Raw genomic sequence first — 12,070 nt, 5'->3', positions numbered from 1 at the left:
GAGCCACAGCCATCACATGTCAAAAAAAGTTAAAAACATCATAGTATAGTACATCTGAATAAAGTCATAGTTTAATATTTGAAAAAAAGTCATGAAAACTCATATGTCGATAAAAGTCACCTCATAGAATCAACACCTCTTCACTGTTTTGTCACAAGTTATCTTTGTATTAAACAATTAAGTGTCTCATTTACAGCTGACAAGTTGTCTGGACTGTAAGGAGTCAAGGGTTTAGAGGTCAGAGATGAGGGGGGACCACCTGCTGAGTTTCCTGTTCTTGGTGCCTTTATTCCACATCAGACGCTTTAGCTCCTCAGATGGGAGGATCATGCCACTGTCACTCTGCTCATCCTAAAGAGAATTCAAACATGCAGCTTATCAGAGAGTTACTGGGTTTTGTTGTGAGGATGCGTTTTTGTCTCGTCCCCTGTATGTCTTTATGTATGTAAGCAGAAGTGTAGGTTTTTTTCTTACGTCAGGGCTGTCTGGCTCCTCGAAGGGCAGTTCCTCAAACGTCTGAAGTGTGGCCATACCCCTCATATAACTACATATATTCAGAAAAAATTAAGAGTTGGACATTTGTCTCCTTTCTCAACCTGTTTCCTGTTTTTTCTGAATCATGTTTCAGGTACCTCACACTTCTCTCATCCCTTTCACATCTACACCTGTCCCTTATTTTGCATTCATTATACTACAGCACTATTTGATAAATCATGTATAACATCTTAAGTCAAGGTGCACTGACTCGGACTGCAATGCTGTATATTAAATTGCATAATGTTTTCTTACCTCATGTTTGTGACTGCAAGCAGGTTTTCTTTGAAGGACTCGCTGCGACCAGTGTTTCCAGTCATGAAAGATCCCAGAGGAATGTAATCCTTTCCATCCTGTTAAAGAGAGGAAAGTAATCAGGGTGTAAAACATCCTGTCCTTTAGTGTAGTTTATTTATATGTTAACATTTTGCTGGGCAAGAAACAAATCATAAGCCTGAAGGAGTAAGATCTATCAAAAGCCTGACCTGCTGAACTCTCGCTTGCAGCAGGTCTCCCAGGGTCTCCACCAGGTTAGTGAAGGTGGGTCGATCTGAGGGACTGGCCTCCCAGCATGCCAGCATTGTGCTGTAACTGAAAACACAAATATACAGGTGTACATCAAGAGACATGACATAAAGGTTTGAATGATGCTCTCCCTCCTTGGGCTCCTCATTTACAACTTTCCTACTTTTTGGACCCCCCCCACTACTGATTTTAGTAACAGCGTTGAAAACATATCCACCCACATCTCAGTAGTGCTGTATTCAGGCGCTCGCATCCTTGTTCCCCCCTTTAGTCTGTGGCAGAACTCTTCATCTATGTGAAGACCAGGGTAAGGGGAAGCACCTGTTAGGCAAACACACATGTCAATAAATCAATATGTGAACATGCCCACCCAAAGAATTGAATACGCATCTTCCAAACACAAGGTATCATAAGGTCAGATCATGGTATGTGTTGCAGGGCTTTGGTATTGCATTGTACGTTTGAAATGAAACCGCCGTGAGAGGGCTCTTACCCAAAGAAAAGATCTCCCACAGCAGAATGCCATAGGACCACACGTCACTCTGCGTGGTGAACACCTTGTCAAAGATGGACTCTGGAGACATCCACTTTAGAGGGAGGCGGGCCTGTCAGCCAATCAGATCGCAGGAACAGAGTTGCAAAAGGCCATTTGTGAGGAAACAGTCAAAGTTAATCTGGTTGAAAAGTTATCTGTGGCCTAGATCCTTTTGAGGAAAAAGGTTATGTGATGTTTGTTGCTTATTATTTCCAAAACAAAAGCAAGAAGTGAATGGTTGCATGATTCATCTAAACACTTGTAATGTGGTTTAATGCATAGTCCTGTTTCAACTACATGAATAACTAAAAATACGGAAATTTTCAATTACATTTTTTATGAATTTTATTTTTGAATTTATAAAGAAAGTTAAACACCCTTTTTGCCTGTGGCAAGTATCTTTTCAGAAAGTGTCTGCAAAAGCAGTTTATTTTGTAAATTAACTCTAATGTGTAGCAGGTATAAAATGCTAAATCCACAGCCAATTTATGTATATTTTTAAGTATTTTTAAAGGTGTTTTTTTATGGGTATTTATTAGACAGTACAGATACACAGGAAAGGGGAAGATAGGGCATGACATGCAGAAAACCTAGAGTGCTGCCAAGGACAGCCCACATGGGGAGCATGCTCGGCCAGATGAGATAGATGTCGCCCTTAATGGAAACTATTTATGAAATTACTGATCTTTTCAATTCTAAAATATGATAATTCTAAGAAATGAAAAAGTTTCAATGTTTCATATGTTGAAAAAATGGGAAAATGATCAATTGAACCCTTCACATTTGGCTAATGAATTAGCTTATGAAGAATTTTGCAACAAAATGCAAGTGCAAGACTATTTTGTTTTGGAACCACATTGCTCACATGTACTCACATCTCCCTTGCGGACATAGTCAGGGTCTTTGTAGATGTCTCTGGCCAGGCCAAAGTCACAGATCTTAACCACTTTATTATCAGAAAGCAAAATGTTTCTGGCTGCCAGGTCTCGGTGAATACACTGATGAAGAAAAAAGCAGCAAGATATACATAAAAAAAAGAAACACACACATTTACTTTCATATACACACACACGCACACACACACACACACACACACACACACACGCATTCACGCGCAGATGCACGCACGCAGACCTTGCGAGAGGCGAGAAACTCCATTCCTCGCGCAACCTGGAAGCTAAAGGAGATGAGGTCCTCCAGGAATAAAGGGGAGTTGGAGGCAGATTCGGCATCTAGAGGAAAAAAGAGAGGGGGCACAGGGGTATTGTAGAGCACTTTGCACAAAAAAAAAAAATAAAATAAAAAAGGTACAGTAAGCTCGTGCCTTACCAAGTTGATTATCTTTCTTGTCTCTCGAATCAAACTCAGACACTCTGCCAAAACAACCTGGCCCTCCGTCCTTTCCTCCTGCCGGCTGAGAAGGGGCGAAATCGGTTAGTTGTTTCAAATATTGTTTGACAGAGCGTGAAAATATGGACAACATTTGGATTTTGTGTATTCAGATATGTGTTGTGGTTTCAACAAATATGTTGAGAGAAATTCATAAACATGTTTTGCTGTGTGAGAAATGACATTTGAGGCTACAGGGTTAGGGAAGTAGATGGCCTGCTCGAGAACTGATAATGTCTTTGAACCTCAAATAAATTGCAGAAGTACGTTTTTGAGTGTATGATTTTGTAATTGTGTGCAACACAAAGGGGAGATTTTTTTATTCTTTCTCAAGTGCAATGAGAAGTGTTGGGAACTTTTACTGTGAAATCTTTCTGCATGCAATGGAGGTCCTGTTTTGCGGGAAATACGGCTATCATGACACCATCTTCAAGTATGTTAGTAGACTCACCGTGTTGTACACAAACACCTCTCTCTTGCCCTTCAAGAAGTTAGAAAGATTTCCATAGCAACAGTACTCCACAATGACCATCAGTGGTCCTGGACACACAGAAAACACATACACGTCATAAATATGCACGAAAAGGATCTTGTGCATATGTCATTAGGTGTATTTAGAGCACAAATGCGTAAGAAACACACACACACCTCCCGGCTTGGTGCAGGCTCCCAGTAGGTTGACTACATTGAGATGATGTCCAATGTGGTTGAGGATTTTTAATTCAGTCATCAGAGCTTTGTGTTCGCTGGCTGTAGCTCCATCTGGTGGACAAAAGGCGGGAAAAAAGTGGCACAAATGTTTTCACACAGAATTACAATCTTATTTTCTCAGAATACCAGGAACCGATCTTGTACCTTTGAGCATTTTAACAGCCACAGTCCTGCAGCTGGTGTTGTTGTCTATACCAAATGCAGCTGCCTGCATCACCTTACCAAAGGCTCCACGGCCCAGAGGTTTCCCTGAGAGAGGAAGAAAGAGTGAGGCTGTGATTGAGACTGACAGGGGAATGGAGGTGTGTTTTTGTGTCTAATTGGGCTACTTTATTAATTACTATTATCATCCATCCTGGACGTGAGATGCTGATAAGCAAAGACTTTAGACCCCATCAACAGTCCATCTAACAGAATCCCACCCAAGTGAGCTGATTAGTTTCAGTCAACAGTTTACACTTCCTCTGCTGGAGTTGATTAGCTCACCACAGACTACACAAAGTCTGATAAAATGGAATGAAAGTCACTCCCAATAATAATCTGATAAGACCTCTGAGAAAGTCCTTCTGTTATGTGATCTTTAATTCCTTCCCTCTCTCCCAATGTTAGCATTAAATTCACGTAATCCTTCAAGTTTTACATCACAAGTCAAAGTCACTCACGTTAAAAACATCCATTTATGCAATTTTTGTTTTCACAAGGGTACCTAATTTAAGCCGCTCTCGAGGGAACTCCCATTGGTTGGGGTCGTATTGTAGTCTCTCACACTGCTCCTCTATTGGCCCCTCCCCTCTGTCCAGAATGATTGACAGGTGCTCTGGTTTGGTGTTTGAGCTGTTGGGCTTTGGAGAGAGAAGAGTGTATTTGGTACTTAGAAAACCCATACATTTTCTATACTAACAGCATAATTGTGTAGTATTTTGTAGAAAGATGCGAGCAGGAACTTTTGATGCATTCAGGTGCTTATGGGAAACTCCAACAGTGAGCAAATGGAGGCTGAATGAAAATCCCATGCCTCCAACTAGTCATTTAATCAGGATATGTGAAATTATGTAATGAAAAAAAAACTCTTTATCCAGTCTAAAGACATATAGGAATACTTGTGCACATACAAACCTGAACATATTTTTGTTGTACCAGAAAACAAACATAATTTGGTTTCCTCTAACCTGTTTCAGTTTCCGTATGAAAAGCGTCAGCAAAAGCCAGAAGAAAGTGGCCACCACACAGGTACAGGTAAGTGTCGGAATCTCCAGAAATGAGGCCTCTGAGGCACCTGCACACACACACACACACACACACACACACACACACACACGCCCACACACACACACACACACACACACACACACACCGCATTAGTGCTTAATCAGCTTTAGATAATAACAACAACTAATAAGACTTCTATTTAACATTAATTTCGGATCATCAAAGAAATAAATTGCACATAAATCAAAGAAACTATTACAGTAACACCCCCTACTAAGGTGGTTGATGTTTAAATGTTTCTCCACCTTTCAAAATGAGGCTGTGTTTTACTGTTATGCCATGATCTAGAAACACTATGATTTATCTTCCTTATTAAATCCCAACTAAATTTACTTTTTTATTGTGCAGAAGTAGAAAGGCTCAGGCAGCCTCTCTGAGACGAGGGCCCTTCTGGAGGAAATAAAAACGGGAGACAGCTTCCTTCCTGAGTGTTCAGAACAAAACACGCACAAACGCACACACGCACACAGCTACTTCTGTCTCTGCAGACCCTGACTGGGAAGCATGTCCACCACGGGAATGATGCTCAAACTGTGGGGTATAACCACAATAGGGGCCTGCCTATAATTCTACCACCACCGGAAGTATGACTGAGTATATATGTGGATGTGTGTATGAGAAGAACTAGACAAAAGGAGTGTGTCCCACATGTTAAGACGTTCTTTGATCAATGTTTACATAGGAATTGATGAGCAGACACATCATCTCCCATTAATAGAATTGAACAGCACACCTCTGGGTATGATTACTACATCCATTAAAACAATGTCATTTATTATTGTACTATGTGTCTGTACATCCACACCATACATCTATTTACAGAAATTGGAACAATAGAGATTCAGACAAACCCAGAAATGGAAGAGAATGGAAATATCTTTGCGAAGAAGTAAACACAGAGGACCAAAAAAAAAATTCAAATTGAAAAGTACTACTGGTTGACAGATACTTACGGTTTACCCATATATAGGCAGAACTCTCTGCAGATCCCCTTTCATTGGTGGCCTGGCATGTATACATGCCCTGGTCTTCAACTGTGATTCGATCAATATGGAGGGTCCCATCTTCTGTTGATATCACAATACCTAAAGATGGTGGCACAAACTCTTAGACACTAGAATACAGCTGCAGTTTGCATGGTTATGGTATTTATTTTCACCTGATCCCTGAGACAAAGCACGTTCATCCTTGTACCACATGATGATTGGGGTTGGGACTCCTTTAGAGGGACAGCTAAGGATTACTGAGCTGCTGAGGTTGACAGTACAATCTGTGAGATTGTTAAGCAGCACCGGAGGCTCCAGAACTGAAAGAAGAAACACACAAACGAATAAAATGTGCTGAAAAATGTGCAACAGTGTTTGTGCAACGTCTGCCAAATTACCAGTGGTTTGTTGTAACCAAGTACATTAACCCAAGTACTGAACTTAAGTGAAGTGAAAGCAGTGGTATTTTTTCCCACGGTTTTCTGGACCAGTGCCACTTTTGGACAATAATCTTGCACTGGTAGTGACACATTTTTCCAGAAGCGTGGCCTCGGCTTCAACCGGTGAGTCAGCTGACGTTTGGGTTCTCTAAGGCCACTCTTTCACCCTGAAATACGCTGCAATACAAACCCATTTCTAAAAAACAAAAACAATGTAGTATTTCGTCAGGTTGGCAGTTAATGGCAAATGAGTGCACACAATGAGTTAAATGCAGTTTTTAAGTTTCCATCTCATGCATCACAATTACACTACGTTACTCATAAACTATAATTAGATCAGATCACCCCTGAGTCTCTTTATTCCCATGCTTTATTTTTTTCTACATTATCCCCAACTTCTCTCTTTCTGGAAAACCCTGTCTCTCTATTAGTTCCCTTGTGAGGGTCCCAGTGGAGGAAGTTGACGTGTTGAGCCCTGATTGTATAACAGCAGTAAAAGACATGAAGAAAAGTCACTTAACCAAGGCAACTGATTGTTGTTTCCCCTATCTTCCTCTTGGTCAACAATTGATGATTGTCTGCGGGGGCTGGGGCCTGACAGTGTCTGATTGGCTGATTGTTAGCGCCGGCCCTATGTGAGGGCCTGTAAATGTGGCATTGTGGAAAGTGCCATTGTGAGCTCTTCCTCCAGACAAGAGCTCATTCCCACGTGAAAGAGGTGCTGAGCCGGAGCGCAAGAGCAAAGGCAGGGTGGGGCCCCAGGAAGTCTAGGGAACCCAATTCCCGACAGTGAAACTCTGGGGGAGCGTGTGGGTGTTTGTTTGTTTGTATGTATGTATATACATTATGAATATTTATTTTGCACAATCTAAATATCAAATAAAAGCAATCACTGTGTGCAGACAACAAGCTAAAAACACAATCCAAAGATGTTACTTTAAAAGTAACCAAAAATGCACAGTAGTGACTGTAGGCTTAAAGATGGACGATGAAGATAAGATCATAAAGCTGCGACTACTCACTTGTGACCACCACCTGTATGTCCAGGTGTGCCTCCCGTCCGATGATCAGGTGGTGGGCAGAGCATCTGTAGGCGCCGGAGTCTCTGGCTGTTAGGTTGCTTAGCAACAGGACCAGAGAATTGGAAAACTCCCCCAATGTGAGCTGCTGACTGCTGCGGGCAGGGCTGCGGGATTGGACACCCTCGGTCTCATTCACCCGTTGCCATGACAACGCTGTGTACAGGTACTTATTAGCTACACAGGTGAGATGGAGTTCGCCACCCTCTCTAGGCTCCTCCCCCTGGCTCACACTGAAACCTCCTGGGACATCTGAGTGAAGCAGAGATGAAAAGATGTTGATGAAAGGTGTGGGAGAGCAAACGTGAACAAAAATATATACCTTCACTGATCTCCTGTATGATGTGAAAGCCCTCTACGTTTCTCAACAAGTGTGTGTGGATCCTGTCTGGTGTCTGCAACCTGTAGAGCTGATTCAACGGATTCTCCATTTTTGTAACCTTTGACGACAATGTTGAATGGCTATTGTGGGTAAAAGCAGCTAGTGGAATACAGTGAAAAGCATTTTTATTTACTTTAGCCATTTGAAACTTCCCGTGGAAACGGCTCGAGAGTTTCCTGATGGCAGATAGTGTTTATCTTTCCCGAACACCCCAAGGCCTCCCGAAATAAAGCCGACCTGCCAGTCCAAGGAAGTGCACTGCACAGGGAAGTAGAACGATAAGAGCACCAGGTTCCTGTTTCGCTCTTGCTCACACACTAACAACTAGGCTCAGCCTAATGCACAAACACACACACTCCTGCACACAAATAAACACAACAAAAAAACTTTACCTGTACGCCTCATAGCAAATCTAACCTCACGTCACACAAACAATAACATGTAACCGATGCACGTACTCTACTTTGTTGTGCCAAGGATTTTAACTTAGATTAATGTGTGTATACTTCTTCTATAACATTTATCAATAATTTTTTCACTATTTTAAAAGATCTATTTGAGTTTGTTTCTGGTATGCTATTTTACATTTTTCAATGGAAAATGTTCAAATATGTAACCAGATAACACTAAAGAATCTAAATACTCTTCAGCAAAAAAGTGCATTTCTTCAATATGAAATTAATTGAGCAGCTTTGTGACATTTTGGTGGATAATACTGAAGCAGCTGCCCGTCACATAGCGTCCCCTCACTCTAGGTCAGTTTGAGCTCTGAGATCTGTTGCTCTGGAACATCCCACTCTCTTCAACGAGGTGCAGCGGCCTGGTTGCATTGTCTCTTTTGCAGGTCTATGACATTTGTCACTTGCTTCACTAATGAAATCCCCTTAAAGCTGTAATGCGTAGTTTCTTTTGAGGAAGTAATGGCAACCACACTGTCGGCGCATCTATATAATACAAGCCTTTTCATGTCTCCAAGGCTGACCGCTGTGGTTGTCCTTTCTTAGTGGTGACTTAAAATGCATCACTCAAGCACTCGAGAAAAGTGTTTGGACTACACCATAGTCATAGTCAAACATAGTTATACTGACAAATACAGTGGAGCTGATAAGCTTAATTAGCTTTGTATCATCTCATTTGACAATGGCCTGGATGTATGTAATGATGTTCATTAACATAAAATATAGCTTTAACACGGCAGTAATGGCTCCTCATACATTCTTCCGCAACCTGAAAGCTAAATATTCCATTCCTGCCCGTCTTATGTTTTTACTATCCCTTCCTGCCCCGCTCCTTCTTCATGTAAATTTACATTACTTATATTAAATACTATAGGGCCTTTCATCTACTGCATTTGCTCTGTGTAATTTTTTACTCCCCACAGCTCTGAGATATAGAGATAAAACCCTTTGGGTTTTTAGTAAGTTTTGTTGCAGGACATTTAATTTTGGCAATACTGCCCACAGCAAGGGAAAAGGCAGTGTGTGCAATCATCCAAGTCTAACGGAACAGAAGGCAACAAATATGTTATCTGTGCAGGAGTGTTTGTAAAAGCATGTGTGTTTACAGATGTTACAGCAAATCACAAGATGAAAGATAAATGTCACAATAATCGACGACCAGTTAGTTTCCACCTCTTCAGTACTGTAGGATCACTTGGGTTTTATGCCTGATTGCTTTCTCTGACATTAAAAAAAAAATCCTTATTTCATTCATTAATTATTCCGCATTGTCAGTCATTATTTTGAATAGAATATCAGTAAAAAAAAAAAAGATTTGACAATCCATCAAGTGGATCAGCTGATATTTTGAAACCGAGAAGGTAGTAAAAGTGAGACAAAGGAAGCAGACGACAGGAAGAAGACAGAAACTAGTTCTTTAATATTATGGGAAGTGAATGTTGGAGGAAAAAGATTGCAGGTAAAATAGATGTTTACTGTAATTTCTTATTTAAAAAAAGAATACCACATGTGGGTACAAAAAAAAAGCCCATTGTGTATATCTAAGGAGATGATTCCTCACCTGTGACGTAGAAGTGGAGGTCTAGCTGGTCTGTGCCTGCAGAGTTGGAGGCAGTGCAGCGATAGACTCCAGACACAAAGGCCTCTGCCACAGTCAGGACCCCCACTGTCTACAGAAAGCACAAACATCCGCATTAACAAACCAGCACGGAAAAACAGACACACACACATGCACGCGTGGGTACGCATACACGTGAGCATTCACACACAATCATGGACACATGGTGCATGAGGTTCAGGCATGTTACCTCTGCCACTGATGGCAGAATCATATTTTGCATGGGCCCACTTAGCAGACAATAGGGTTTCTTTACCCAGACCTTCGGTCCCAGTGGGCAGTTCAACATGCAAGCTGTCAATATGTATTAATAAAAGTGGGTCTGTGAATGTGTGTGTGTGGGAGGAGTGAGCAAAGAAGGGCAGTAAGAGCAAAGATGATCTTGTGAGAGAAAGACCTTCATCAGGCAAAGGTCTAGCACCAAAATGTTGTCACCTATTAAATTTATCTTTGCAAGTGAGGCAGTGTGCTGAAGTTTCTTTGTTACTTTTGACCTACTCATCCCTCTCTGACGCACCGGCCTCATGTTATAGATGCGTAAAGTATACTTCTGTTTTGATTATTATAGGTTTATGGTAATTCCATTCAGATTGGTGCATTTTTGGCCAATTTCCATCAAATCTGTTTTCTGTTTATAATTGCAATTCAAATACTTTCCAGGACCAACTGTAGTTCTTTGAGCTTATACACATCATTATGCTATTTTGTGTTTTTTTACTTCATTTTCAACAGTAACTTAAAGCCCTCATACTAACACAACATAGCTCAACTATCAGTCGCGGTGTGTATTTCAGTGCTACACCTACCTTTTTCTTCCCTTGAAGCACTTCCTGTCTGTGTGTAATACTCAGGATGTGGTTGCTTGTGAACGTGGCAGGGACCCTCTCTGTAACAGGGCTCCAAAGGGAGGAGGATGTTGGACACACACACCTTGAAGAAAGAAGAATATAGGGATTCAGCTGTGTTGACACAAATAATTTTATGCTGCTTTTAGGTGTGTGTGTCTGTGTTTTTCTCAGCTGTGCTCGGCAGGAGGAATACCAGAACATCAGGGAAACGCCTTGATCATCGCTGCATGATGTTATTCTCATTCACATAATCATCATCACCAAACCAGTTTATCAATAGCATCACATCCTCTTACCCTGTCCTGCAGGCTGACAATAATGGATCGTTGGAGTGCTATGTCATTCTGGATTGTTCATCTATAGAGGATGCAGAGGTGGTATTGTAATGCTGTGGATCAACTTCCTTCCGTTCTTAACAATTCATCCCACATTTCCAGGACAATAGTTCCTGTTCCTGTTCCTCTCAATGACTCTCACAAGTCTAAATCCATAGATTACACACAAGCCGAACTGTGGGAACTAGAGCTCATGCAGACTGCTTTGTGGTTTATTTATGTGCATCTCTTTATGATGAAAAACTCTAAAATCATATAGGAGCTGGGGTGGGGCCTAAAACACACAATGCTTGATCAATTATTTTCAGAGTTGAGGGAAAAGGGTATTTAATTTACTTTTCCATGTCTCATTACAGTATCTGCAATGCTGAACTGTTTATCTAAACAGAACATGATGATAAATGTAATGAAAATGTAGCAAGTACCATCTACAGCACAAGTATTTTATTTTGTATGTACATCAAATCATAACTTATGACCTTGGTGAATATGAAGAAGTTTCTTTTTTCTAGCAAAAGTTTGGAGGATACACATTCTTTCAGTCGGCCAATAAATATGTCCCCCCTTTATAATGCAAATATGATGCCTTACTATCAAGTATTTAATTTTATTCATACTTCAAATTATGCATAATAACCTAGATGAATGTGGAGAAGTTTCTACTTAGTCCGAGCAAGAATTATAGTGTGATACAAATAATTCCAGACTGCAGTTTTGGTCTGCCAAAAAATACATCCCCTCACTATAAAGCACGGACTGAAAATGCAGTGTCCACATTCACCAAAGTTGTTAGGCTAAAGTATAATACAAAATACAAAAAACAATTGATAGCAGGGAGACATTATTGAGAGGGGAAACATTTTGTGGCAGGACAAAAAGGCTGTCTGTCTATCTATCTATCTATCTATCTATCTATCTATCTATGTATCTATCTATCTATCTATCTATCTATCTATCTATC

General features: G+C 40.8%; 1 protein-coding gene across 1 annotated transcript in view; it reads right to left on the bottom strand.

The window, feature by feature from the left end:
• flt1 (fms related receptor tyrosine kinase 1) overlaps positions 1 to 12,070 on the bottom strand; it is a 40,522-nt gene that overhangs the window by 9,253 nt on the left and 19,199 nt on the right. The window contains exons 11-29 of the mRNA XM_034862711.1: positions 10,733 to 10,856; positions 9,870 to 9,978; positions 7,412 to 7,720; positions 6,123 to 6,269; positions 5,917 to 6,048; positions 4,864 to 4,970; positions 4,401 to 4,536; positions 3,839 to 3,943; positions 3,632 to 3,745; positions 3,435 to 3,523; positions 2,924 to 3,008; positions 2,729 to 2,826; positions 2,470 to 2,592; positions 1,553 to 1,664; positions 1,281 to 1,380; positions 1,020 to 1,125; positions 790 to 887; positions 475 to 544; positions 260 to 351 (exon numbers count right to left, since the gene is read on the bottom strand). Of these exons, the coding sequence (XP_034718602.1) occupies positions 260 to 351; positions 475 to 544; positions 790 to 887; positions 1,020 to 1,125; positions 1,281 to 1,380; positions 1,553 to 1,664; positions 2,470 to 2,592; positions 2,729 to 2,826; positions 2,924 to 3,008; positions 3,435 to 3,523; positions 3,632 to 3,745; positions 3,839 to 3,943; positions 4,401 to 4,536; positions 4,864 to 4,970; positions 5,917 to 6,048; positions 6,123 to 6,269; positions 7,412 to 7,720; positions 9,870 to 9,978; positions 10,733 to 10,856 (2,256 nt within the window). The remainder of the gene's footprint in view (positions 1 to 259; positions 352 to 474; positions 545 to 789; positions 888 to 1,019; positions 1,126 to 1,280; positions 1,381 to 1,552; positions 1,665 to 2,469; positions 2,593 to 2,728; positions 2,827 to 2,923; positions 3,009 to 3,434; positions 3,524 to 3,631; positions 3,746 to 3,838; positions 3,944 to 4,400; positions 4,537 to 4,863; positions 4,971 to 5,916; positions 6,049 to 6,122; positions 6,270 to 7,411; positions 7,721 to 9,869; positions 9,979 to 10,732; positions 10,857 to 12,070) is intronic.

The sequence above is a fragment of the Etheostoma cragini genome, chromosome 22 (assembly GCF_013103735.1).
Source record: "Etheostoma cragini isolate CJK2018 chromosome 22, CSU_Ecrag_1.0, whole genome shotgun sequence".
Taxonomy (NCBI): domain Eukaryota; kingdom Metazoa; phylum Chordata; class Actinopteri; order Perciformes; family Percidae; genus Etheostoma; species Etheostoma cragini.
Note: the sequence above shows the minus strand (reverse complement) of the source record. Positions and strands in the feature narration are given on the sequence as shown.